Source organism: Oncorhynchus masou, chromosome 31 (assembly GCF_036934945.1).
Source record: "Oncorhynchus masou masou isolate Uvic2021 chromosome 31, UVic_Omas_1.1, whole genome shotgun sequence".
NCBI lineage: Eukaryota > Metazoa > Chordata > Actinopteri > Salmoniformes > Salmonidae > Oncorhynchus > Oncorhynchus masou.
The window spans coordinates 69,252,777-69,279,074 of record NC_088242.1 but is presented as its reverse complement, the minus strand read 5'-3'; the positions used below and the strand labels follow the sequence as shown (position 1 = coordinate 69,279,074).

The 26,298-nt window shown below is 44.3% G+C and overlaps 1 protein-coding gene across 1 annotated transcript in view; it reads left to right on the top strand.

Moving 5' to 3' along the window:
* The window catches only part of LOC135524998 (protein piccolo-like), a 115,296-nt gene that overhangs the window by 4,849 nt on the left and 84,149 nt on the right, over window positions 1-26,298 (top strand). The window contains 6 exon segments of the mRNA XM_064952792.1: window positions 81-1,034; window positions 11,324-12,292; window positions 12,960-14,372; window positions 19,063-19,980; window positions 20,116-21,726; window positions 22,198-23,322. Of these exon segments, the coding sequence (XP_064808864.1) occupies window positions 81-1,034; window positions 11,324-12,292; window positions 12,960-14,372; window positions 19,063-19,980; window positions 20,116-21,726; window positions 22,198-23,322 (6,990 nt within the window).

Genomic DNA, 26,298 nt, shown 5'->3' with positions numbered 1-26,298 from the left:
TTTAACAGTTTTTTCTTTGTTCATCTGTGAGAAAACCAAAAACCTTTATATTATGCGTAAAGCTGTGATTTCTATTGTAGGGTAAGGAGTGGCTGTGTCTGACCTGCCAGATGCAAAGAGCACTCGGAGGCTCTGACCCACCTGGACCCCCAAAGATGAAACCCCATGCTTCACCCAACAAAGCCTCTATATCTCCTGCACCACAGAAGAAAGACACCTCTACACAAGGCTCCATCCAGAAAAACCCTATTACATCAGCAACACAGCCACCCAAGGCAGAGACTGCTAAAGCAGCAGACCCTCAGACACCGGCTAGCCCAGTACCTGCCCAGAATGCACCACAGGGGAACCGGAGAACATCAGGGCCTCAGAAACCGCCAGCGCAGCCAGGCCAACCTGGGCATAAGCAGAGTAATGCCACCCCATGCACACAGGAGGAGCCTGAGAAGCCTCAGCAAGAGCTTCCAAAGGATGGAGCCTCTCCTGCCAACGTTGTGCCACAGCTACAGGCTCAGGCCCCCAAGCAAGAGTCAGGGGGCTTCTTTGGCTTTGGTGGCCCTAAATCTCAGATTTCCTCAAAGCCTGAAGATTCAGTGTCTGGTAAGATGTTTGGCTTTGGCTCCTCCATCTTCAGCTCTGCATCCACTTTGATCACCTCTGCTGTTCAGGATGAGCCCCACACCACTCTCCCAGCTTCCCCCATGGTGTCTGCACCGGCCTCTCCCAAGATGCCCCCTGCAAAGGAGACCAAACCACCTGCTGTCCAGAAAGCAGAGGAGAAGAAAGCAGAGCAACCCCGACAGGCCAAGGTCCCCCCATCAGTACAGGTCAACGTGGACAAACCCCCATCAGAGCCTCCGAAGGGAACAGCATCCTCCCAACCATCTCCCAAAGCAGGCCAGTCCACCTGTCCACTCTGCAAGGTGGAACTCAACAAGGGCTCCAAGGACCCTCCCAACTACAACACCTGCACCGAATGCAAGAACACTGTCTGCAACCTCTGTGGATTCAACCCCATGACAAATGTTACTGAGGTAAAATGGCTATATCGTTTTAATTCCGCTGTGGCTGTATTTATTGATGAATATTTGAAAACTATTTTCACATCCACAGTCGTTCTATGCTCTGGTAATGCTTTATGTAGACCACTTGGTTGTGTCACTATAGGATTTACAAGATGCTAGAGGTCTTCATGGATCCACCTGTACCCGAATACCCAAGACCTGATCCAGGACCCGAGTGGGTCCGGATCCAGAATTCTAAATAATGTCACGGTTCTGGGTCTGATCTGATAGGATTGTCTCGGGTATGTGTAATTTTAACTGACTTGTCCGGAAAGACCCGTACAGATCCGAACGCAACTGCTACAGTTGAGGCAATTGTACAGGCAATTGTATAATTTATGCTGCTGCTCTTGCTTTTAACAAGAGTGTCGCTTGTTGTTAGCCAATCATAAGTAATCAAAGCGGCAATGGGCTACAGTCACAGAGCCTCTGTATGTGGAAAAAGTTAGGAGATATCTAATCAATGGAAGATAGAATTAATTAATTATTGTTGTTTGTGACTGTGTAGGACAAGGAAGTTCATGCAGCCTCAATTAGCCTAGCTAGCTAGCTTAACTAGCTTCTCCCAGTTTAATGCAGTCAAGACAGGTACTACGTCATCATATTGGATGATAAATAACCTTGCTATGGCAGCTATTAGTCTACTAAAGCGCGAGACAGATTGGTTGGTTAGTGTCTCTCCCTCTCTCCCTCCTACCTGCACCCCATGTCACTCGCTCACATTCACAGTAGCCTACACACACAGCACGACCCATGTTAGAGCACCATCTCACTCTACCTCTTCTCCTACGTACTTTATCAGGTCCGGTTGATAAAGTAGGTTAAAAATTGACTTTTCTGCTGCTTCCCCCACTTGGATCGAACCGGGTCTGGATCCGACCAGGTCTATACGGAACGGGTCTAATTGTCCTCACGTCCATTTGGAACGAGTCTCTATATTTAAAATAATATTTATGCATATCAGGTCCGGATGGGAAAGTCCCATGTCCATTTTGGAACGGGTCCATCTTTTTGGAACGGGTCCACTGTTCAAATTACTTCAAAATTGACTGCATCAATATAGTGCAATATAATGCTATGTAATATAAATGAACTGCCATCACTTTACTACACGCAATTAAATCTTAACATTTGATGCTGACAACTTATTAAGTTGAGATAGAAACTGGGTTTCAGGAAGGATAATGTATACAGGCCCTACATCACACTAAATTCTGATTTCTACACAGTGGTCACTGCCACTCAGACTCACTCAGGTGTATATGATGGTTATAAAGTAAAGTATTTTTAGGATATTATGATCTCTATAAGAGTTGTAATGGGCTTGCTTAACAAGGCAATCTGTGATTGCTACATCAATATTTGGAATTACAAATTCATGATATACAGTGCATTTACAGTGTTCAGACCCCTTTATATTTTCCAAATGTTGTTACGTTACAGCCTTATTTTAAAATGGTTTAAATTGTTTTTCCCCCTCATCAATCCATACACATTACCCTAAAATGACAAAGCAAAATCAGGTTTTTAGAAATGTTTGCAAAGAATATAAAAATAAATATCACATTTACATAAGTATTCAGACCCTTTACTCAGTACTTTGTTATAGCAGCTTTGACAGCGATTACAGCCTTGAGTCTTCTTGTGTATGACGCTAAATGCTTGGCACACCTGTATTACGGGAGTTTCTCCCTTTCTTCTCTGCAGATCCTCTCAAGCTATGTCAGGTTGGATGGGGAGTGTTGCTGCAAAGCTATTTTCAAGGCTCTCCAGAGATGTTTGATCAGGTTCAAGTCCAGGCTCTGGCTGGACCACTCGAGGACATTCAAAACTTGTCTCGAAGCCACTCCTGCGTTGTCTTGGCTATATGCTTAGGGTCTTTGTCCTGTTGGAAGGTGAACCAGTCTCAAATCTCTGTAAGATTGAAACAGGTTTCACTCATTAATTTCCCTGTATTTAGCACCATCCATCATTCCTTCAATTCGGACCAGTTTCCCAGTCCCTGCCGATGAAAAACATCCCCACTGCATGATGCTGACACCACCATGCTTCACTGTGGGGATGGTGTTCTCAGGGTGATGGGAGAGGTTGGGTTTGCCCCAGACATAGCGTTTTCCTTGATGACCAAAAAGCTCAATTTTAGTCTCATCTGACCAGAGTACCTTCTTCCATATGTTTGGGGAGTCTCCCACATGCCTTTTGGCAAACACCAAAAGTGTTTTCTTATTTTTTTTCTTTAAGCAATGGCTTTTTTCTGGCCACTCTTCCGTAAAGCCCAGCTCTGTGGAGTGTACGGCTTAAAGTGGTCCTATGGACAGATACTCCAATCTCCGCTGTGGAGCTTTGCAGCTCCTTCAGGGTTATCTTTGGTTTCTTTGTTGCCTCTGATTAATACCCTCCTTGCCTGGTCTGTGAGTTTTGGTGGGTGGCCCTCTCTTGGCAGGTGCCATATTCTTTCCAATTTTATAATGGATTTAATGGTGCTCTTTGGAATGTTCAAAGTTTTGTATATTTTTTATAACCCAACCCTGATCTGTACCTCTCCACAACCTTGTCCCTGACCTGTTTGAAGAGTTCCTTGGTCTTCATGGTGCTGCTTGCTTGGTGGTGCCCCTTGCTTGATGGTGCCCCTTGCTTAGTGGTGTTGTAGACTCTGGGACACTTTCAGAACAGGTGTATATATACTGAGACCATGTGACACTTAGATTGCAAACAGGTGGACTTTATTTAACTAATTATGTAACTTCTGAAGGTAATTGATTGCACCAGATCTTATTTAGGGGCTTCATAGCAAAGGGGGTGAATACATATGCACTCACCACTTTTTCGTTTTTTACATTTTTTTTAACAAGTATTTCTTTTTATTTCACTTCAACAATTTGGACTATTTTGTGTATGTCCATTACATGAAATCCAAATAAAAATACATTTACATTTCAGGTTGTAATGCAACAGAATAGGAACAAGCCAAGGGGGATGAATACTTTTGCAAGGCACTGTAGCACACCACAGATAGTAAATTGCTGAAATGAAAACAAAGATTTACTAGAAGTTGACAGGTTAACCGTTGAGTCAGCTGGAGGCTGGCAGAGGGAAGAGAAGTCGATTGACTGACCAGGGTCAATTAAACCACAGTTTCTCTCAAATAAAACGCCTGCCGAGATAAAATTAGGATTAAATGCATCACTTTTTATTCCTTTCTTCTCAGTTATGATGCCAGATTCAGAAAGAACCTGCTTAGGCAGGGAGGAAGAGGAATTTGTACTCTTTAGTTAATTTACACTTTTGCAAAATTTAGAAGGATCACCAGCAGAGTCAGCTATAGAGCTTAAAAAATAGCTTGATTTAGCTTTCTATTTTTCGAGATAGTACATTTGTTTCTCAATTCACTGAAAGGTTGCCAGTACACCACATAGTGCTAAGATTTCCTTGCTTTGGCCCAGGCCTGATTTCTCATCGAATGAGCTCATCTGAAGGGTTAGATCTATCTTTGACTCTGAATTGTTTAAAAGGGGCGTGTTTATCTGCCAGGGGAATAAATATGGAAGAGAAATGTTCTAGAGCCAACTCAGTGTCAGGAATACAGGAGATAGTGGCTAAATCTGAGTAGAACATGTCATGTTAAAACCCTTGAGGAAAAAACATAAAAAAATGTATCTTCTTAATTAAACAATGATTAGTATTTTGCTGTTTCTTATCTCTAATACATACTATGGGACAATGATCACTGAGATCATATGCAAATACTCCATTAGACAAATATTTCCAGGTTATTATTAAGAATTAAATCAATCAATCAATCAGGAGTTACCAGGATTCTTCCCATTTAGGCCGTGTGGGTTTTGATATCACTTGAGTCAGATTCAAATCAATGCATATACTCTGAAATTGATTTGAGGCCGGGTTTAGCCTATCCAGATTCAAATCCCCTAAAATGACTAACTCCGAGGACGAAAAAGCTGCTTAACACTTAAATATAGCAACAACAGCATCCACCATGGTAGCAGGGGGGCGGTAAATCCCAGCAACAAAAACATGTGTATTCTGGTTTACGGACACATCGACAACCAGGAGCTCAAATTTCTTAGGAACAGAAATATTTCAAGATTGGGAAGCCATGAAATTAGATTTGACATCTATGGCCACTCCTCCCCTTTCTTTAATCTGTCACATCTAAATACATTATAATCATTTACTTCAATGTATTTATCAGATAAATAACAATTTAACCATGTTTCAGAAAGAACCAGAATGTCAGGACACGAGTCCTGTACCCAAATATCAATTTTGTCCATTTTTTAAATCATACTTGGCACATTTAAGTGCATTAGCCCAAGCCCCCTATGAGATTTAAAGTCATAGGAGGTATTCAGCTCATTCCCATAAGAGCTAACACGCATTTGCAGCTATTTGTTGAGTGAGCTGAAACTTTGCCAAGGTCCTTGGCCAACCACGTGAGAGCGAAGCAGACTGAGCATTTGACATACCTCCCTCAAGTCGCTGGATGAAGGGACTGGGGGGGAACTGGGAAAGCAGTGTTGGCAGAGCTCAGTCCACCCTGATGAAACTCCTGCCAAAGGAGTGGAGCTGCTGCAGGGGATGGGAGTGGCTGCCAATGCTCCATTCTGGGTGTGCACAGGAGGCCTTGGGGTGGCTCCTGTTGCAGGGTTGTGGCTGCCATGCCATGAAACATAAAATTAGATAAAAAATCTACCTGTAATAGAGCATGCTGGGAAATATGATAATGATTGGCATGGTTTTGGTTCAAAGTGATCTGCACCAGTTTCAGGCCTATGTATTTGGGCAAAAACTAGACCCTCAAAATAAGGCCTTGTGAAATAAATATGGTATGGTGTTAAAGATTATTACATTTTGAATGATAACATATTTGCTTTTGATCTCACTTGGTGAAGTCCAGAGAACCTAAAAATAGATGAATGCAACAACCATGTCTCTGTCACTAACACATATAATTATGGATGGTAACTATACAATTTGCTCGAAAGGCAAGACACTCAGGGAAAAATTTGAATAAGGCTTTACACTAAGCAGTAAGTGTGTTAATTTAACACTGTTCCAGTGTCTATTTAGGTCCACAGACTCAACACTTAGGTGTTGAATGTACTTCCGGCGCCGTCAGAGATGGCCGCCTCGCTTCGCGTTCCTAGGAAACTATGCATTTTTATTTATTTTTTACGTGTTATTTCTTACATTGGTACCCCAGGTCATCTTAGGTTTCATTACATACAGTCGGGAATAACTACTGAATATTAGAGCAATGTCAACTCACCATCAGTACGACCAGGAATATGACTTTCCCGAAGTGAATCCTGTGTTCTGCCTTCCACCCAGGAAAACGGAATGGATCCTAGCCTGCGACCCAAAACGAAGACGTCGTAAAAGAGGGAAACATAGAGGTCTTCTGGTCAGGCTCCAGAGACGGGCACATCACGCACCACTCCCAAGCATGCTACTCGCCAATGTCCAGTCTCTTGACAACAAGGTTGATGAAATCCGAGGAAGGGTAGCATTCCAGAGGGACATCAGAGAGTGTAACGTTCTTTGCTTCACGGAAACATGGCTCACTCGAGAGACGCTAATGGAATCGGTGCAGCCAGCTGGTTTCTTCACGCATCGCACCGACAGAAACAAACATCTTTCTGGTAAGAAGAGGGGTTGGGGGCGAATGCCTTATGATTAACGAGACGTGGTGTAATCACAACAACATACAGGAACTCAAGTCCTTCTGTTCACCTGACTTTGAATTCCTCACAATCAAATGTCGTCCGCATTATCTACCAAGGGTATTCTCTTCGATTATAATCACAGCCGTATATATTCCCCCCCAAGCAGACACATCGATGACCCTGAACAAACTTTATTGGACTCTTTGCAAACTGGAAACCACATATCCTGAGGCTGCATTCATTGTAGCTGGGGATTTTAACAAGGCTAATCTGAAAACAAGACTCCCTAAATTGTATCAGCATATCGATTGCGCAACCAGGGCTGGTAAAACCTTAGATCATTGCTATTCTAACTTCCGCGACGCATATAAGGCCCTCCCCCGCCCTCCTTTCGGAAAAGCTGACCACAACTCCATTTTGATGCTCCCTGCCTACAGACAGAAACTAAAACAAGAAGCTCCTGCGCTCAGGTCTGTTCAACGCTGGTCCGACCAATCTGATTCCACGCTTCAAAACTGCTTCAATCACGCGGACTGGGATATGTTACGCATTGCGTCCAACAACAACATTGACGAATACGCTGATTCGGTGAACGAGTTCATTAGAAAGTGCATTGATGATGTCGTTCCCATAGCAATGATTAAAACATTCCCAAACCAGAAACCGTGGATTGATGGCAGCATTCGCGTGAAACTGAAAGCGCGAACCACTGCTTTTAACCAGGGAAAGGTGACCGGAAACATGACCGAATACAAACAGTGTAACTATTCCCTCCACAAGGCAATCAAACAAGAAAAGCGTCAGTATGGAGACAAAGTAGAGTCACAATTCAACGGCTCAGACACAAGAGTTATGTGGCAGGGTCTACAGTCAATCACGGATTACAAAAAGAAAACCAGCCCCGTCACAGACCAGGATGTCTTGCTCCCAGGCAGACTAAATAACTTTTTTGCCCGCTTTGAGGACAATACAGTGCCACTGACACGGCCCGCAACTAAAACCTACGGACTCTCCTTCCCTGCAGCCGACGTGAGAAAAACATTTAAACGTGTTAACCCTCGCAAGGCTGCAGGCCCATACGGCATCCCCAGCCGCATCATCAGAGCATGCGCAGACCAGCTGGCTGGTGTGTTTACGGACATATTCAATCTCTCCTTATCCCAGTCTGCTGTTCCCACATGCTTCAAGAGGGCCACCATTGTCACCACTGTTCTCAAGAAAGCCAAGGTAACTGAGCTAAACAACTACCGCCCCGTAGCACTCACTTCCGTCATCATGAAGTGCTTTGAGAGACTAGTCAAGGACCATATCACCTCCACCCTACCTGACACCCTAGACCCACTCCAATTTGCTTACCGCCCAAATAGGTCCACAGACGATGCAATCTCAACCACACTGCACACTGCCCTAACCCATCTGGACAAGAGGAATACCTATGTGAGAATGCTGTTCATCGACTACAGCTCAGCATTTAACACCATAGTACCCTCCAAACTCGTCATCAAGCTTGAGACCCTGGGTCTCGATCCCGCCCTGTGCAACTGGGTACTGGACTTCCTGACGGGCCGCCCCCAGGTGATGAGGGTAGGTAACAACATCTCAACCCCGCTGATCCTCAACACTGGGACCCACAAAGGTGCGTTCTGAGCCCTCTCCTGTACTCCCTGTTCACCCACGACTGCGTGGCCATGCACGCCTCCAACTCAATCATCATGTTTGCGGACAACACTACAGTGGTAGGCTTGATTACCAACAACGACGAGACGGCCTACAGGGATGAGGTGAGGGCCCTCAGAGTGTGGTGTCAGAAAAATAACCTCACACTCAACGTCAACAAAACAAAGGAGATTATTGTGGACTTCAGGAAACAGCAGAGGGAGCACAACCCCCTATCCACATTGATGGGACATTAGTGGAGAGGGTAGTAAGTTTAAATTCCTCGGCGTACACATCACGGACAAACTGAATTGGTCTACCCACACAGACAGCGTCGTGAAGAAGGCGCAGCAGCGCCTCTTCAAACTCAGGAGGCTGAAGAAATTCGGCTTGTCACCAAAAGCATTCACAAACTTCTACAGATGCACAATCGAGAGCATCCTGTCGGGCTGTATCACCACCTGGTACGGCAACTTCTCCGCCCACAACCGTAAGGCTCTCCAGAGGGTAGTGAGGTCTGCACAACGCATCACCGGGGGCAAACCACCTGCCCTCCAGGACACCTACACCACCCAATGTCACAGGAAGGCCATAAAGATCATCAAGGACAACAACCACCCGAGCCACTGCCTGTTCACCCCGCTATCATTCAGAAGGCGAGGTCAGTACAGGTGCATCAAAGCAGGGACCGAGAGACTGAAAAACAGCTTCTATCTCAAGGCCATCAGACTGTTAAACAGCCACCACTAACATTGAGTGGCTGCTGCCAACACACTGACTCAACTCCAGCCACTTTAAAAATGGGAATTCATGGAAATTGATGTAAAATATATCACTAGCCACTTTAAAGAATGCTACTTAATATAATGTTTACATACCCTACATTACTCATCTCATATGTATATGTATATACTGTACTCAATACCATCTACTGTATCTTCCCTATGCCTTTCTGTATCATCACTCATTCATATATCTTTATGTACATAATCTTTATCCCTTTACACTTGTGTGTATAAGGTAGTAGTTTTGGAATTGTTAGGTTAGATTACTCGTTGGTTATTACTGCATTGTCGGAACTAGAAGCACAAGCATTTCGGCACACTCGCATTAACATCTGCTAACCATGTGTATGTGACAAATACATTTGATTGGATTTGAATTTGATTTTACACTCTCCATGTTGATTATTATAATTGTTTTTACACTGATTAATTTGCTGTGCATCATGATGGCCTAAACTAGGAGTCCACAGAATGGAGAGCTTGCTGTGTTCATGATGGCCTAAACTAGGAGTCCACAGAATGGAGAGCTTGCTGTGTTCATGATGGCCTAAACTAGGAGTCCACAGAATGGAGAGCTTGCTGTGTTCATGATGGCCTAAACTAGGAGTCCACAGAATGGAGAGCTTGCTGTGTTCATGATGGCCTAAACTAGGAGTCCACAGAATGGAGAGCTTGCTGTGTTCATGATAGCCTAAACTAGGAGTCCACAGAATGAAGAGCTTGCTGTGTTCATGATGGCCTAAACTAGGAGTCCACAGAATGGAGAGCTTGCTGTGTTCATGATGGCCTAAACTAGGAGTCCACAGAATGGAGAGCTTGCTGTGTTCATGATGGCCTAAACTAGGAGTCCACAGAATGGAGAGCTTGCTGTGTTCATGATGGCCTAAACTAGGAGTTCACAGAATGGAGAGCTTGCTGTGTTCATGATGGCCTAAACTAGGAGTCCACAGAATGGAGAGCTTGCTGTGTTCATGATAGCCTAAACTAGAAGTCCACAGAATGGAGAGCTTGCTGTGTTCATGATAGCCTAAACTAGAGTTCACAGAATGGAGAGCTTGCTGTGTTCATGATGGCCTAAACTAGGAGTCAGAATGGAGAGCTTGCTGTGCTGATTATATAGACCCACTTCTTGTATAGTGATTAAGATAATGTAGGTGTCCATCTGACAGTCTTTGCAGCACCACAAGGGGAAGTTGGGAAGAGTTTCACCTCTGACTTGGTTAACAGCACATATCTCAGAGCTGATGAGATCCGTTAGTGTTATCATTGCATTATGCAGACCAGTGACTCCCGTACCATCACAGAGGCCTCGTATCATTACAAGAGGCAGTGGGAGGTATGGTAAACTGTTCCACACGCTTTACTAATGGCCTTTTGTCTGATATACAGCATTATGTGCTTCCCTCAGGAGGACTGTATCGCTATCAGAGAGCAGATAAACAGATTAAAACACAGAGTTCATGTATGTTTGGAGACCTGATGGTCCCCTGCCCATTTACAGTAGAGGACATTTGAATTGTGAGTGCAGGCAGCGAGTTGTAGGACACATCATTTATTTTAAGACTGGTGTTCAGCTCCCTCCTAAGTGAGAGTCCCTCCTAAGTGGGAGTGTGAGTGTCTCGTAATAGCACAAAGGTATAGCCTTTTACTATCGGCTAATGGCTACTGTATAATAATATCAAGCAATAATTGCTTAATAACACAAAAAGGTGTAATTAGCGAAGATGGAATAATTTTGAACAATTTATTTTACACAATGGGTGAACACTGTCCTCTTGGACAGTTAAATTCATACCTAAATTTCCTTGAGGACACTGACATTGAGATTGTCTTAGACTTGACACAACACATTAGAAATATTTAGTTACTGATGTCTAGCGGCAGCTTGAATTGTAAATAAGCTTGGGCTTCTCTACAAAGACCTCATGATGACAGGCACAGAACATTGTGAATATTGCTTTGTTTACTGATTATGTGGAAGTTGAAGTTCACAAGTACCCATTATCACATTTGCAGGTATCGGTTGACAAAGGCATATTTAGTGTTTCTGATTGAAATCATGGTTCTAAATCATATTTAACCATGTTGGATAATGTGATTTCACCATTTTTACGCTGTCATTTTCTTTCAGGTGAAGGAGTGGCTGTGTCTGAACTGCCAGATGAAGAGAATGGAACCCACAGGACCTCCCATGATGAAACCCCAAGCTTCTCCAAACAAAGGTTCTGCACCTCAGAAATTCACTGTCACACCCATCGCTACCCAAAAGAAAGACATTCCAACACCAGGCTCCCCCCAGAGAAGACCTTCTACATCAGCAACAGAGCCACTCAAGGCAGATGCTGTTAGAGCAGCAGACCTTCAGAGACCAGCCAGCCCAGCACCTGTTCAGAAGGCACCACAGGAGAACCGGAGAACATCAGGGCCTCAGAAACCACCAGATCAGCCAGGGCAACCTGGGCATGAGCGGAGCAATGCCACCCTGTCACAGCAGGTGCCTGGGAAGCCTCAGCAAGAGCCTCCAAAAGGTGGGACATCTCCTGCCAAAGCTGTGCCAACACTACAGGCCAAGCCCCCCAAGCAGGAGTCAGGGGGCTTCTTTGGTGGCTTTGGTGGTCCTAAATCTCAGATTTCCTCAAAGCCTGAAGATTCAGTGTCTGGGAAGATGTTTGGCTTTGGCTCCTCCATCTTCAGCTCTGCATCCACTTTGATCACCTCAGCTGTTCAGGATGAGCCCCACACCACACCGCCAGGTTCCCCCATGGTGTCTGCAGCAGCCCAGGCCTCTCCCAAGATGCCCCCTGCAAAGGAGACCAAATCACCTGCTGCTCAGAAAGCAGAGGAGAAGAAAGCAGAGCAACCCCAACAGGCCAAGGTCCCCCCATCAGTACAGGTCAACGTGGACAAACCCCCATCAGAGCCTCCGAAGGGAACAGCATCCTCCCAACCATCTCCCAAAGCAGGCCAGTCCACCTGTCCACTCTGCAAGGTGGAACTCAACAAGGGCTCCAAGGACCCTCCAAACTACAACACCTGTACCGAATGCAAGAACACTGTCTGCAACCTCTGTGGATTCAACCCCATGCCAAATGTTACTGAGGTAAGATTGACCAAATATCACTTAATTACTGTGTGAACAAATCATTTCTGATGTATTATTATTTGGATAAAGATAACTTTATTTTATTAATCTCCACACGGATAATCTTAGTCATTCTGAAATTATGTTATATTTTAGATTTGAAATGTCTATTAATTTCTATGTATTTCGGTTCCAGATATAACCTTTGATATTGCACTGTTGGTCGGTTCATAAATTGTTCATTCTCTCTTCTTACAAATATAAACAACTTGTCTGACATGTTTTTAGTCTACATGGAAAGATTGGTATTTCACTTTACTAAAGAGAGACAAATCCAAGTCTCAATTGTAGTGGTTATGACTATTTAATTTCCTGACTTGTTCTTGACTCATAATAATTCTACCGACAGTAGCATTGCACGATAAGGAATAGAAGTGGAAGTGCAGAGTGCTTTGCATATGCAATACACCTAATACATAAACTGCAAGTCATGTTGAAGCTCAAAACTGCAACAATGATGTATCACAGTGTGCTGGATGATTTATGTCTCAGAGAGTAAGGAGAAATGTCTGATGATATCAATGGCAGAAACATTTGCTTGTGCTGTTTTCCATCATGCAGATGTATAGCTGTATATGAAATTGATTAAATTCTGTATTCCTCTCACAATGGAAAACATTTTCAGGTGAATGTGTGGCTGTGTCTGAACTGCCAGATGCACAGAGCACTTGGAGGAATGGAACCTCAAGGACCGACCATGATGAAACCCAAGCCTTCCCCCAACAAAGTCTCTGCTCCTGCTGCTCGTCAAACAAGAGACACACCAACAGCATCTGGTCCCCAAAAAGTGGCCACTGCACCAGCCTCACCCAACAAGGAGTCAGTGACTCCAGCCTCCCAGCCTGTCCCCTCAAAACCTGAAGATTCAGTGTCTGGGAAGATGTTTGGCTTTGGTTCCTCCATCTTCAGCTCTGCATCCACTTTGATCACCTCAGCTGTTCAGGATGAGCCCCACACCACACCGCCAGCTTCCCTCAAGGTGTCTGCACCCTTTGCGCTTCAAAAGCAGGAGACTCCCACACCAACTGGTGCCCAAAAAGGTGCACCAACACAAGTGTCACCCAAAAAAGAGGCTCAAACACCAGCCATAGCCCCAAAGAAAGACACCCCAATGCCAGCCTCCCCCCAGAGAAAGTCAGACTCCCCCACAATGACTGCAAAGCAGGACCAGAAACCTTCAAGTCCTTTAAAACCAGGAGACCCATCAGAGGCTAAGCAGGGGAGTGCTGCACAACCACAGCAGCAGCCCCTACAGCAGAAGACTCCACAAGTCCAGCCTCAGCAGACCCCAGGAAGTGCACTGAAAGCAGAACCTGTGAAACCTCAGCAGACCCCAGCAAGTGCACTGAAAGCAGAACCTGTGAAGCCTCAGCAACAGCCTCCTAAAGTTGGGACCTCTCCAGGACCGGCTCAGAAGACACCACAGGAAAACCGGAGAACATCAGAAGTTCAGAAACCACCACAGCAACCCAGCCCTGGGCGTAGCCAGAGTAGTGCCATTCCGTCCACACAGCAACACCCCAAGCAGGAGTCAGGAGGCTTCTTTGGCTTTGGTGGTCCCAAATCTCAGTCTATCCCCTCAAAGCCTGAAGATTCAGTGTCTGGGAAGATGTTTGGCTTTGGCTCCTCCATCTTCAGCTCTGCATCCACTTTGATCACCTCAGCTGTTCAGGATGAGCCCCACATCACTCTGCCAGCTTCCCCCATGGTGTCTGCACCGGCCTCTCCCAAGATGCCCCCTGCAAAGGAGACCAAAACACCTGCTGTTCAGAATGCAGAGGAGAAGAAAGCAGAGCAACCCCAACAGGCCAAGGTCCCCACATTATTACAGGCCAACGTGGACAAACCCCCATCAGAGCCTCCAATGGGAGCAGCATCTTCCCAACCAGCTCTCAAAGCAGACCAGCCCACCTGTCCACTATGTAAGATGGAACTCAACATGGGCTCCAAGGACCCTCCCAACTACAACACCTGTACCGAATGCAAGAACACTGTCTGCAACCTCTGTGGATTTAACCCCATGCCAAGCGTTACTGAGGTAAGAAATTACTATTCTGGGAATTCATTTAATAAACATAATACAATTATGGCTACTCTGTCAAATTGCCTTTGCCTACCAATGTTTTATTCAGTTGAAAGTTTCAATAATAGGGACATTTAAGGTACTTGTATTGAGTGCTTTAGTTACACAAATTGTAACATATCAATTCAACTTAAATACTGTATAATATTCAAGCAAGATACTTAGAGAAACGATGTCGTATGCAGACTGAATATTCAGATGGAAATATTCAGCATTATAAACTGGGTGGTTCGAGCCCTGAATGCAGATTGGCTGACAGCCGTGGTATATCATACCGTACACCACTGGTATGACAAAATATGTATTTGTACTGGTCTAATTGCATTGGTAACCAATTTATAATAGCAATAAGGCACCTCAGGGCTTTGTGGTATATGGCCAATATACCACACCCCCTCGGGCCTTATTGCTTAAATATATAGTGCCTACGGAAAGTATTCAGACCCCTTGACTTTTTCCACATTTTGTTACATTACAGCCTTATTCTAGAATTGATTAAAACGTTTATTTTCCTCATCCATCTACGCACAATATCTCATAATAACAAGGCAACAACAGGTTTTGGCAGCAAGTCTTGTCTATGACTCTACAAGCTTGGCACACCTGTATTTGGGGAGTTTCTCCCATTCTTCTCTGCAGATCCTTTCAAGCTCTGTCAGGTTGGATCGGGAGCATTGCTGCTGAGTGCTCTGAAGCAGGTTTTCATCATGGATCTCTCTGTACTTTGCTCCGTTCATCTTTGTCTCGATCCTGACTAGTCTCCCAGTCCCTGCCACTGAAAAACATCTGGATGGTGCCAAGTTTCCTCCAGACGTCACGCTTTTCATTCAGGCCAAAGAGTTCAATCTTGGTTTCAGATGAACTCTAGAGCTCTGTCAGAGTGACCATCAGGTTCTTGGTCAGCTCCCTGACCAATGCCCTTGTATCCTGATTGATCAGTTTGGTCAGGCGGTCAGCTCTAAGAAGAGTCTTGGTGTTTCCAAACATCTTAAATTTAAGTATGATGGAGGCCACTGTGTTCTTGTGGATCTTCAAGGCTGCAGAATTGTTTTGGTACCCTTCCCCAGATCTATTCATCGACACGATCTTGTCTCTGAGCTCTACAGGCAATTCCTTTGACCTCATGGCTTTGTTTTTGCTCTGACATGCACTGTCAACTGTGGGACCTTTATATAGACAGGTTTGTGCCTTTTCAAATCATGTCCATTCAATTGAATTTTTCACAGGTGGACTCCAATCCAGTTGTAGAAACAGCTCAAGGATGATCAATGGAAACAGGGTGCACCTGAGGTCAATTTCGAGTCTCATAGCAAAGGGTCTGAATAATTACAGTTGAAGTGAGAAGTTTACATACAACTAGTTTAGAGTCATTAAAACTCATTTTTCAACCACTCCACAAATGTGTTGTTAACAAACTATAGTTTTGGCAAGACGGTTAGGACATCTACTTTGTGTATAAGACAAGTCATTTTTCCAGCTCTGTCAGGAGGAATGCGGCAAAATTCACCCAAGCTATTGTGGGAAGCTTGTGGAAGGCTACCCGAAATGCTTGACCCAAGTTAAACAATTTAAATGCAATGCTCTCAAATACTAATTGAGTGTATGTAAACTTCTGTCCCGCTGGGAATGTGATGAAAGACATAAAAGCTGAAATAAATCACTCTTGTCACGATCTTCCTCCTCTTCATCTGAAGAGGAGAGGTGAGATGGATCAGAGGACCAAAATGCAGCGTGGTATGTGTTCATGATGAATGTTTAATTAAAGAAAGAACTGAATACTGAATACAAAAACAATAAACAAATAAAGACCGTGAAGCTATCATAAGGACTGTGCTGACACAAGCAACTAACATAGACAATCACCCACAAACAAACAGTGCAACCCAGGCTACCTAAGTATGATTCTCAATCAGAGACAACTAATGACACCTGCCTCTGATTGAGAACCATACTAGGCCGAAACATAGAAATCCCCAAATCATAGAAAATCAAACATAGACTGCCCACCCCAACTCACGCCCTAACCATACTAAATAATAAATACAAAATCAAATAAAATCACTAAATACAAAACAAAGGAAATAAAGGTCAGAACGTGACAACTCTCTACTATTATTCTAACATTTCACATTCTTAAAATAAAGTGGTGATCCTAACTGACCTAAGACAGGGAATTTTTACTAGGATTAAATGTCAGGAATTGTGAAAAACTGAGTATAAATGTATTTGGCTAAAGTGTATGTAAACTTCCAACCTCAACTGTATCTAAATAAGTTATTTCTGTTTTTTGTTTTTTTATATATTTGCAAACATTTGTAAAAACCTGTTTTCGCTTTGACATTCTAGGGTATTGTTTGAAGAGTAATGAGGATTTTATTTCATCCCTTTTAGAATTAGACTGTAACGTAACAAAATGTGTAAAAAGTCAAGGGGTCTGAACACTTTCCGAAGGCAATGTTTATATATTTTTTTACAAATCGATTCTTGGAATCAAATATCAATATATTATTGTTGAAAAATAATATTGCGATATGTAACGGTATCGGTTTATTCCCCACACCCCCATCCCCCATACAGTGTTAGGTTCTAATTCTCAGAGTAAAAAACTCAACGGACACTATGAAAGCTTTACCAAGTTTTTTCTGCCCAGAGGATCAATACAGCTGCATTAGACAAAGCATCTTTCCACCACCACAAGTATATACAGTGCCTTGCAAAAGTATTCATCCCCCTTGGAGTTTGTCCTGTTTTGTTGCATTACAACCTGTAATTTAAATAGATTTTATTTTGATTTCATGTAATGCACATACACAAAATAGTCCAAATTGGTGAAGTAAAAAAAAATATATATATATATATATTTTGTTTTTACGGAAAAGTGGTGTATTCTTGTGTATTCACCCCTTTGCTATGAAGTCCCTAAATAAGAGCTGGTGCAACCAATTACCTCCAGAAGTCACATAATTAGTTAAATAAAGTCCACCTGTCTGCAATCTAAGTGTCTCATGATCTGTCACATGATCTCAGTTTATATACACCTGTTCTGAAAGGCCCCAGAGTCTGCAACACCACTAAGCTACGGGCACCTCCAAGCAAGCGGCACCATGAAGACCAAGGAGCTCTCCAAAAAGGTCAAAGGCAATGTTGTGGAGAAGTACAGATCAGAGTTGGGTTATACACATTTTACGGAACTTTGAACATCCCACAGAGCACTGTAGAATCCATTGTTAAAAAATGGAAAGAATATGTCACCACAACAAACCTGCCAAGAGAGGGCCGACCACCAAAACTCACAGACCAGGCAAGGAGGGCTTTAATCAGAGAGGCAACAAAGAAACCAAAGATAATCCGGAAGGAGATGCAAAGATTGGAGTATGTGTCCATAAGACCACTTTAAGCCATACACTCCACAGAGCTGGGCTTTACAAAAGAGTGTCCAGAAAAAAAGGCATTGCTTAAAGAAAAAATTAGCAAACGTGTTTGGTGTATGCCAAAAGGCGTGTGGGAGACTCCCCAAACATATGGAAGAAGGTACTCTGGTCAGATGAGACTAAAATTGAGCTTTTTGGTCATCAAGGAAAACGCTATGTCTGGTGCAAACGCAACATCTCTCATCATCCCGAGAACCTCATCCCCACAGTGAAGCATGGTGGTGTCAGCATCATGCAGTGGGGATGTTTTTCATCGGCAGGGACTGGGAAACTGGTCCGAATTGAAGGCATGGTGGATGGCGCTAAATACAGGGAAATTCTTTAGGGAAACCTGTTTCAGTCTTACAGAGATTTGCGACTGGGACAGAGGTTCACCTTCCAGCAGGAGAATGACCCGAAGCATACTGCTAATGCAACACTTCAGTGGTTTAAGGGGAAACATTTAAATGTCTTGGAATGACCTAGTCAAAGCCCTGACCTCAATCCAATTGAGAATCTGTTGTATGACTTAAAGATTGCTGTACACCAGCGGAACCCATCCAACATGAAGGAGCTGGAGCAGTTTTGCCATGGAGAATGGGCAACAATCCAAGTGGCTAGATGTGCCAAACTTATAGAGACATACCCCAAGAGACTTACTGCTGTAATTGCTGCAAAAGGTGGCTCTACAAAGTATTGACTTTGGGTGGGATGAATAGTTGTTAAACGCTCAAGTTTTCAGTTTTTTGTCTTATTTCTTGTTTGTTTCACAATATGAAATATTTTGCATCTTCAAAGTGGAAGGCATGTTGTGTAAATCAAGTGATACAAACCCCCCAAAACATACATTTTAATTCCAGGATGTAAGGCAACAAAGTAGGAAAAATGCCAAGGGGATGAATACTTTCGCAAGCCACTGTATACTCCAATGTAGGCACTCCCCCTTCTCTCTAATCCTAACATCAATTGTGGTTTGAGAGGAAGATGAAGTAAAGGGGTAATAAAGCATAATTTCTCCCTTAAGGGGATCTGACCTGACCTCAACCCCTCATTTGCCCAATTCACAGATGTCCATCCGTATCCCCTATAGCAATCCCAGCACATTCCAACGCCATCTGGCTCCTACAGATAACCATTAACTTCTGATGTAAAAATCAGTCTCTAGGATAGCAATGTCCCAAGTTTAACCCAGTATCCAACAACAGTATGTATCTAACACAACACTGCACTTTCAGATGAAGGAGTGGCTGTGTCTGAACTGCCAGATGCAGAGAGCTCTTGGAGGAATTGAACCCCCAGAACCCCTCATGATGAAACTGTATCCCGACAAAGTTTTTGCACCTCAAACAGTCACTGTGACACCTATTGCAGCTCAAAAGGACATTTCAACACCTGCTGCATCTGTGAAGACAGACAGTCCAATCCCAAGCTCCCATCAAAAGAAACCAGTTCCCCCTGCAGCTGATATATCAAAAGCTGAAGCTACTAAAGCAGCAGGCACACAAATGCCGGCAAGCCCAGCTCAGATGGCATCACAAGGGAACCGGAGAGCTTCAGAACCTCAGAAACCACCACAGCAGCCCAGCCAGCCTGGGCGTAGGCAGAGTAGTGCCATCCCAGACACACAGCAACACCCCAAGCAGGAGTCAGGAGGCTTCTTTGGCTTTGGTGGTCCCAAATCTCAGTCTACCCCCTCAAAGGCTGAAGAGTCAGTGTCTGGTAAGATGTTTGGCTTTGGCTCCTCCATCTTCAGCTCTGCATCCACTTTGATCACCTCTGCTGTTCAGGATGAGCCCCACACCACACTGCCAGGTTCCCCGAAGGTGTCTGCACTGGCCTCTCATAAGTTGCCCCCTGCAAAGGAGACCAAACCACCTGCTACCGAGAGAGCAGATGAATCAAAGGCAGAGCAACCCCAGCAGGCCAAGGTCCCCCCATCAGTACAGGCTAAAGTTGACCAACCCTCATCAGAGCCTCCAAAAGGAGTAGTATCCTCCCAACCAGCTCTCAAAGCAGGCCAGTCCACCTGTCCACTCTGCAAGGTGGACCTCAACATTGACTCCAAGGACCCTCCCAACTACAACACCTGTACCGAATGCAAGAACACTGTCTGCAACCTCTGTGGATTTAACCCAATGCCACATGTTACTGAGGTAAATGAAATTGCAAGCACGTGGTATTTTATGTTCTTGTTTATTTCAAAAAATCCATTGAACACAGTCTGTTATTTTCAGTTTGATTATCATAGTTTACTCTTAAATTAAATTTGACTGAATATGTTTTTTCAGGTGAAGGAATGGCTGTGTCTGAACTGCCAGATGCAGAGAGCTCTTGGGGGAATGGAACCCCCAGAACCCCTCATGATGAAACCACAACCCTTACTCAACAAAGTTTCTACACCTGCTGCACCTCAAAAGGAGCCTCCGGCAACTCAAAAGGTGAAGGAGACTGCGATACCTGCTGTAGATCAGAAGAAGGCCGCCTCCACACTCCAAAAAGAAGAGACAACCACTCTTGCTGCACCACAACAGGAGACTCCATTACCAGCCTCATCCAAAATGGGGGAGACACCAGTTACAGGTTTAAAGCAGGACACTCCAACAACAGATTCACCACAAAATAAAAAATGTCCTACACCACCAGGTGTGTCTGTAACAGATGAGGTCCCAACCACAGCTTTGCCTGTCAAGAAGGACATTTCTGCCTCAGCCCTTATCAAGGAGGAACCAACTTCTGCCTCCCCTCTCATCAAGGAGGTCACTGGTTCACCTCTCACTAAGGGGGCACCAGCCTCACCTCAAAATAATAAGGAACATATACTACCAGGGTCACAAAACAGAAAGGTGTCCCCAACACCAGGTTCAACCCAAGATAACTATGCTGTACAATTAGGTTTACCTCTGAAGAAGGAAGCACCATTTTCATCAGCAGTAGAGACTAAAGAGGTCCAACTTCCAGCTACAGTTATAAGCAATGAGGCACCTGTTCCAGATTCACTCAAAACAAACGAGACAACAACACTTGGCTCCGCAATGAAAAAAGAGCGTTCATCTACTGAGATCTCAATTGACAACCAGAAACCTGCAATTGTTCAGAAGTTAATGGAGCCACCAGCCACACCTACAAACAAGCAGAACGAGGTTGTTCAACCCTTACAGCAGCCAGAAAAGAAAATGCCTGCTGCACAGACTCTGGCACAAGTACAGCCCCAGGAAGCTCCAAAGTCAGACCCCAAAATCACTCCCCCAAAGCAGGAGCTTGGGAAACCAGCCAGTTCAGCACCTGCTCAGAAGGCAATAGAGAACCGGAGAACATCAGAACCTCAGACACCACCACAGCAGCCCAGCCAGAGTAGTGCCATCCCACCCACACAGCAACCCCCCAAGCAGGAGTCAGTGGGCTTCTTTGGCTTTGGTGGTCCCAAATCTCAGTCTACCCCCTCAAAGCCTGAAGAGTCCGTGTCGGGTAAGATGTTTGGCTTTGGCTCCTCCATCTTCAGCTCTGCATCCACTTTGATCACCTCTGCTGTTCAGGATGAGCCCCACACCACTCTCCCAGCTTCCCCCATGGTGTCTGCACCGGCCTCTCCCAAGATGCCCCCTGCAAAGGAGACCAAACCACCTGCTGTCCAGAATGCAGAGGAGAAGAAAGCAGAGCAGCCCCAGCAGGCCAAGGTCCCCACATTATTACAGGCCAACGTAGATAAACCCCCATCAGAGCCTCCAATGGGAGCAGCATCCTCCCAACCATCTCCCAAAGCAGGCCAGTCCACCTGTCCACTCTGCAAGGTGGACCTCAACATGGGCTCCAAGGACCCTCCCAACTACAACACCTGTACCGAATGCAAGAACACTGTCTGCAACCTCTGTGGATTCAACCCCATGCCACATGAAACAGAGGTAATTAAACTGTCTATGTTTCATCAAAGTAATTTGGCTACTCTAACATAAATGTTGCGCTTTATTTTACAACAGTTATTTAAGAATACTAACTATGCATTGACAGTGTCTATAGTTGCAGTCGTCTCTTTCATCTGAGTTGTAAGATAGGATAACAAGAAGCTTTGATGGAGCTCTTGTTATAACTATTGGCTTTTCTCCAAATGGTCTAATATTTGTTTATGATCTTCTTGGAAGCAAATTGTATTCTGGAAGAATTGTATTAATACAGTCTGATATAAATTATTCATTTGATTAAACATCTTCAGATTTAGAGCATTATGTCAGTAGTTTTACTACATGTTTGTAACATCTAGTATGAAGCATTTAAATAGCAACTAAGATAAGAGCATCTGTAAGTCCTCAGACTGCAATATAATTCTACAAGATTGTTTGTTGAAAAAAATGTTCAATACTGTTATTTGATTTCAGGTAAAGGAATGGCTGTGTCTGAACTGCCAGATGCAGAGAGCTCTTGGAGGAATGGAACCCCCAGGACCACCGATGATTAAATCCCAACCCTTGCAAAGCAAAGTCTCCACACCTGCTGCATCTCTAAAGCTGACCCCAGCACCAGCTAAACCCCAAAAGGAGATTCCAGCACCTGCGGCTGCCCAAAAAGAGATTCCTCCACCCACTGTACCTCAGGAGACACTAATAGCGGCTGGAACCCCATCAACAGCTGCAGTCAAAAAGGAGGAGACACCAGCACCAGGATCCCCACAAAACAAACATGCTCCACCTGCTGTGGCTGCAAAGGACAAACAGGAACCTATAATTGTTCAGAAACCAGTGGAACAAACAATTCCAGTGACACCCATACCCAGTGGTGCTGCTACACCTGCACAACAGCCAGAGAAGCAAATTCCTCCACTGCAACAGCCTTATGCTAAGCCCCCACCACAACTACAGCCCCAGCAAGTTCCAAAGATAGACCCCAAAACTGATCCCCTAAAGCAGGAGCCTGGAAAGCCTCAACAACAGCTTCCAAAAGGTGGGACCTCTCCTGCCAAAACTGTATCACAACCACAGGCCAAGCCCCCAAAGCAGTCAGGAGGCTTCTTTGGCTTTGTCGGTGATAAATCTCAGCCTGCTCAGTCAAAGCCTGAAGATTCAGTATCTGGGAAGATGTTTGGCTTTGGATCCTCCATCTTCAGCTCTGCATCCACTTTGATCACCTCTGCTGTTCAGGATGAGCCTCACACCACTCTGCCAGCTTCCCCCATGGTGTCTGCACCGGCCTCTCCCAAGATGCCCCCTGCAAAGGAGACCAAAACACCTGCTGTTCAGAATGCAGAGGAGAAGAAAGCAGAGCAACCCCAGCAGGCCAAGGTCCCCACATTATTACAGGCCAAAGTGGACCAACCCCCATTAGAACCTCCAAAGGGAGCAACATCTTCCCAACCAGCTCTCAAAGCAGGCCAGTCCACCTGTCCTCTCTGCAAGGTGGAACTCAACAAGGGCTCCAAGGACCCTCCCAACTACAACACCTGCACCGAATGCAAGAACACTGTCTGCAACCTCTGTGGTTTCAACCCCATGCCACATGAAACAGAGGTAAGACTGTGAAAATATGTTAATTACATTTGATTATGTGTATAACTTAAACATGTTTCAAGGCCTCTGTAATCCCCAATGCCGCGTTGAGCAGGTGTAATTTCTCGTGCACTATTCAGAAAATGCTAACCCCATAGGCACATGGCAGAGGTTGATATACTCACTAAACTGTTTTATTATCCAGCCTTAGACTAGTTATGTTGCTTCTAGTGGAGCCAGGTCTTATAGTTTTGCATTGTGTCGTGTCTTTACTATCATTAAATTGAAGACTTACAGTTTTTATCAAAGATTTTCTGTAATTAGTATTACGCGATCAACTTATTAATCATGTAAATATAATTAACTCAGAAGTCGGGGCACCAAGGAAAAATATTCAGATTGCAAAGTTGTAATTTTCTAAAATAACTTTTCAGATATTTTATCTGATCAATTAGTCTTCGAATTAATGAATTATTTACTTTACCTCACGTCTAATTCCAAACGTCGTGAATTGTTGGTTATCTGCACGAACCCAGTCTTCACTATGAGTCATCCATATATCAATTGTCTTAAAATAACTTATTTATTACTAACTAAGTAATTCACTGAAATGCATAAACAAACAGTAAATGTGGTTACAAGAAATGATAGGAGAATGTGCCCTAGTGGGCTAAACCGGCATGGCGGCTTGTTAGACAAAAGGGGAAGTGGGGGTCGACTAAGAAGTCACTCCAGAGTGATAATTATAACAATTGAAATGTGAATCCTTTGCACATGAAGGCTCACTCATTCGGGAACAATTGCAATCAATATATATATTTACACTCAGTGTGTCGTCTTGATCGCTGGTGAAAAGTTTGTTTCTGTTGGAGAGTTTCGTTCCCCTTTCTCTCTCTCTCTCTCTCTCTCTCTCTCTCTGTCTTGGTTAGAGGGGATAGTGCAGAGTGAGATTCATACATTTGTTATAGATTGGATGTTTCGCGGTTGTCATTCTTCACGTTCAATGATACTGAATTCCTAGCTGCAGACTAGTAATTAATATCAAAGACTTGTTCTTATTCTGTCTGTATCGATAGTCTAAGTGTTTAACCATGTGGTATGGTTAAAAGATTCAGCAATGGTCTACAGCCTTTGTCCCCCCTAATGGAGAAAAACATGGTCTGCTGATCATTTCTCAAAGTTGGGTTTTATTCGGAATTGCATAAAAGGGCTGTCCCAGGATGTCTGACCCTAACTGGGCTCAGGGGCGGTCCTCTGATTTAGTTAACTCCAATTCCCTTTTTGAGTTTTCCTTCATTAAACAGTCCAAAATCACATTGTAAAATTGTGTAAACAGTATCATACTCACTCATTCATCTTATACAACAATTAGATGTAAACCTCATATCTGAGGCTATTATATAAACAGTGTTATGGTAATGTGGCCACACCGTCTCCCATGAGCTTCCCCAAGTTGTAACAAATGGACCTGTTTGTAGCTGGATTCTTCACCGATCTTTTATACTTTCTCCGGAACATGAAATTTGTTCATACCTCAAGTTCTGTGAGGTGGAAGGAATTCCTTTGTTCTCTATGAAAATGTACTCTCTCTGTACTGTGTGTCCATGAGGAGATCCTCAGGAATTTACGACGTCTCTCTGACCACAGCAAACTAGTTGAAGGAGGAATGAGGGAGGCAGGGAGAGGGGGATGGGGCTCGCCACACCCAAAGAGGCAACGTCATGACAATTGGGTTTTAGCTCAAAGCCAGGTCCAGACCATGCAGACCAATTTTGGATTTGCATTTGCTACAGAGGTCTTCTTATTGTCTTACATTGGATGAAAATGTATCTGTAGTAAAGCACCAGTGTTTGATATATCTCCCTTTGCTTGTGCTGTGATACGTGATTTTGGACGCTGTAGTCTACTCACTGTTTTCTGAAACAGTGACTCAGTAACAGCGTAGGTCATTACAGGTTACTTGTGGTGATTTTACCTGCTGATGACTAATAATAACAGGCCTTGGCTTCCTGCTCAGACAGCTCACAGCAGTTCCCCCAGCTGCTGGGGACGGATTGAGGGGTGGAGGCTGACAGGGCTAGGGCTGGCAACATGGATCCTCTCTGCTATATGCAGTTAACCGGGTTGTGATAATGGAGGTTTTCAGTGTTGTTGTGTTTCGCTCAAGACTTTCTAAAGGCTTAGTGGGTAAAGGGCCAATAAAAACATTAGTGGCCAGCAGGGACTAGCGGTGCAGCTTTCAAGAACCTTGAAATGCTAAGTGATTGGCACCCATTCCAGCCAAACAGACTTGTGTTTAAAAAACCACTGGCAATAGAATTAAATATGCTGACGAGTTCATTCTTCCTTGGGGCAGAGCAGTTTATATTTGACAAAATATAGCATTTTCTCCACCATGTTTTGAGAGTGAGTTGGATTTCAAAGTATGAGACCTCTACAGATGAGAGACTGATCCCTGCATTGGAAATGTGTGGATAAGGATTGCCTGGAAGGCTGCCCAGACAATGCATTAGCACTGAGGTCTAAATACAATGGCTCTATGTAATCTTTTGAGGGGCCTCAAACAGTATTAAAACCATAGTCTAATGCACTCTGTGTGGGTGATGGCTGCCTGCCTCTTCCTGGGACATCCCTCTCATGGTTAGGTCTCAGTGGATGTGACATTACACAACGGCTCATGCGAGGCGATGTCTCAGTCACGGCGGTCCGGCATCACTGAAACTGTATTAAAGTGATTAAGAGTTGTGCAACAGCATTAGCGAGATGGGATCTGCTGCTGCCACTGGCTGGGGACTCCAGCCCCCGTGAGAGATGGCAGGGCCCTGTGATATGCTAATAGGTAGAGGTGAGCTGGATTAATTCCAACACAACACAGCATCAGTACAGCAGCAGCATGTGTCTCCTGCGGCCATCTGCTCCCCTCACAGATCACCGGCTCCCTGCACTTCAACAGTTTCCTTTCAATTATACTCCACATGTTTATTTGCTGCTAATAGT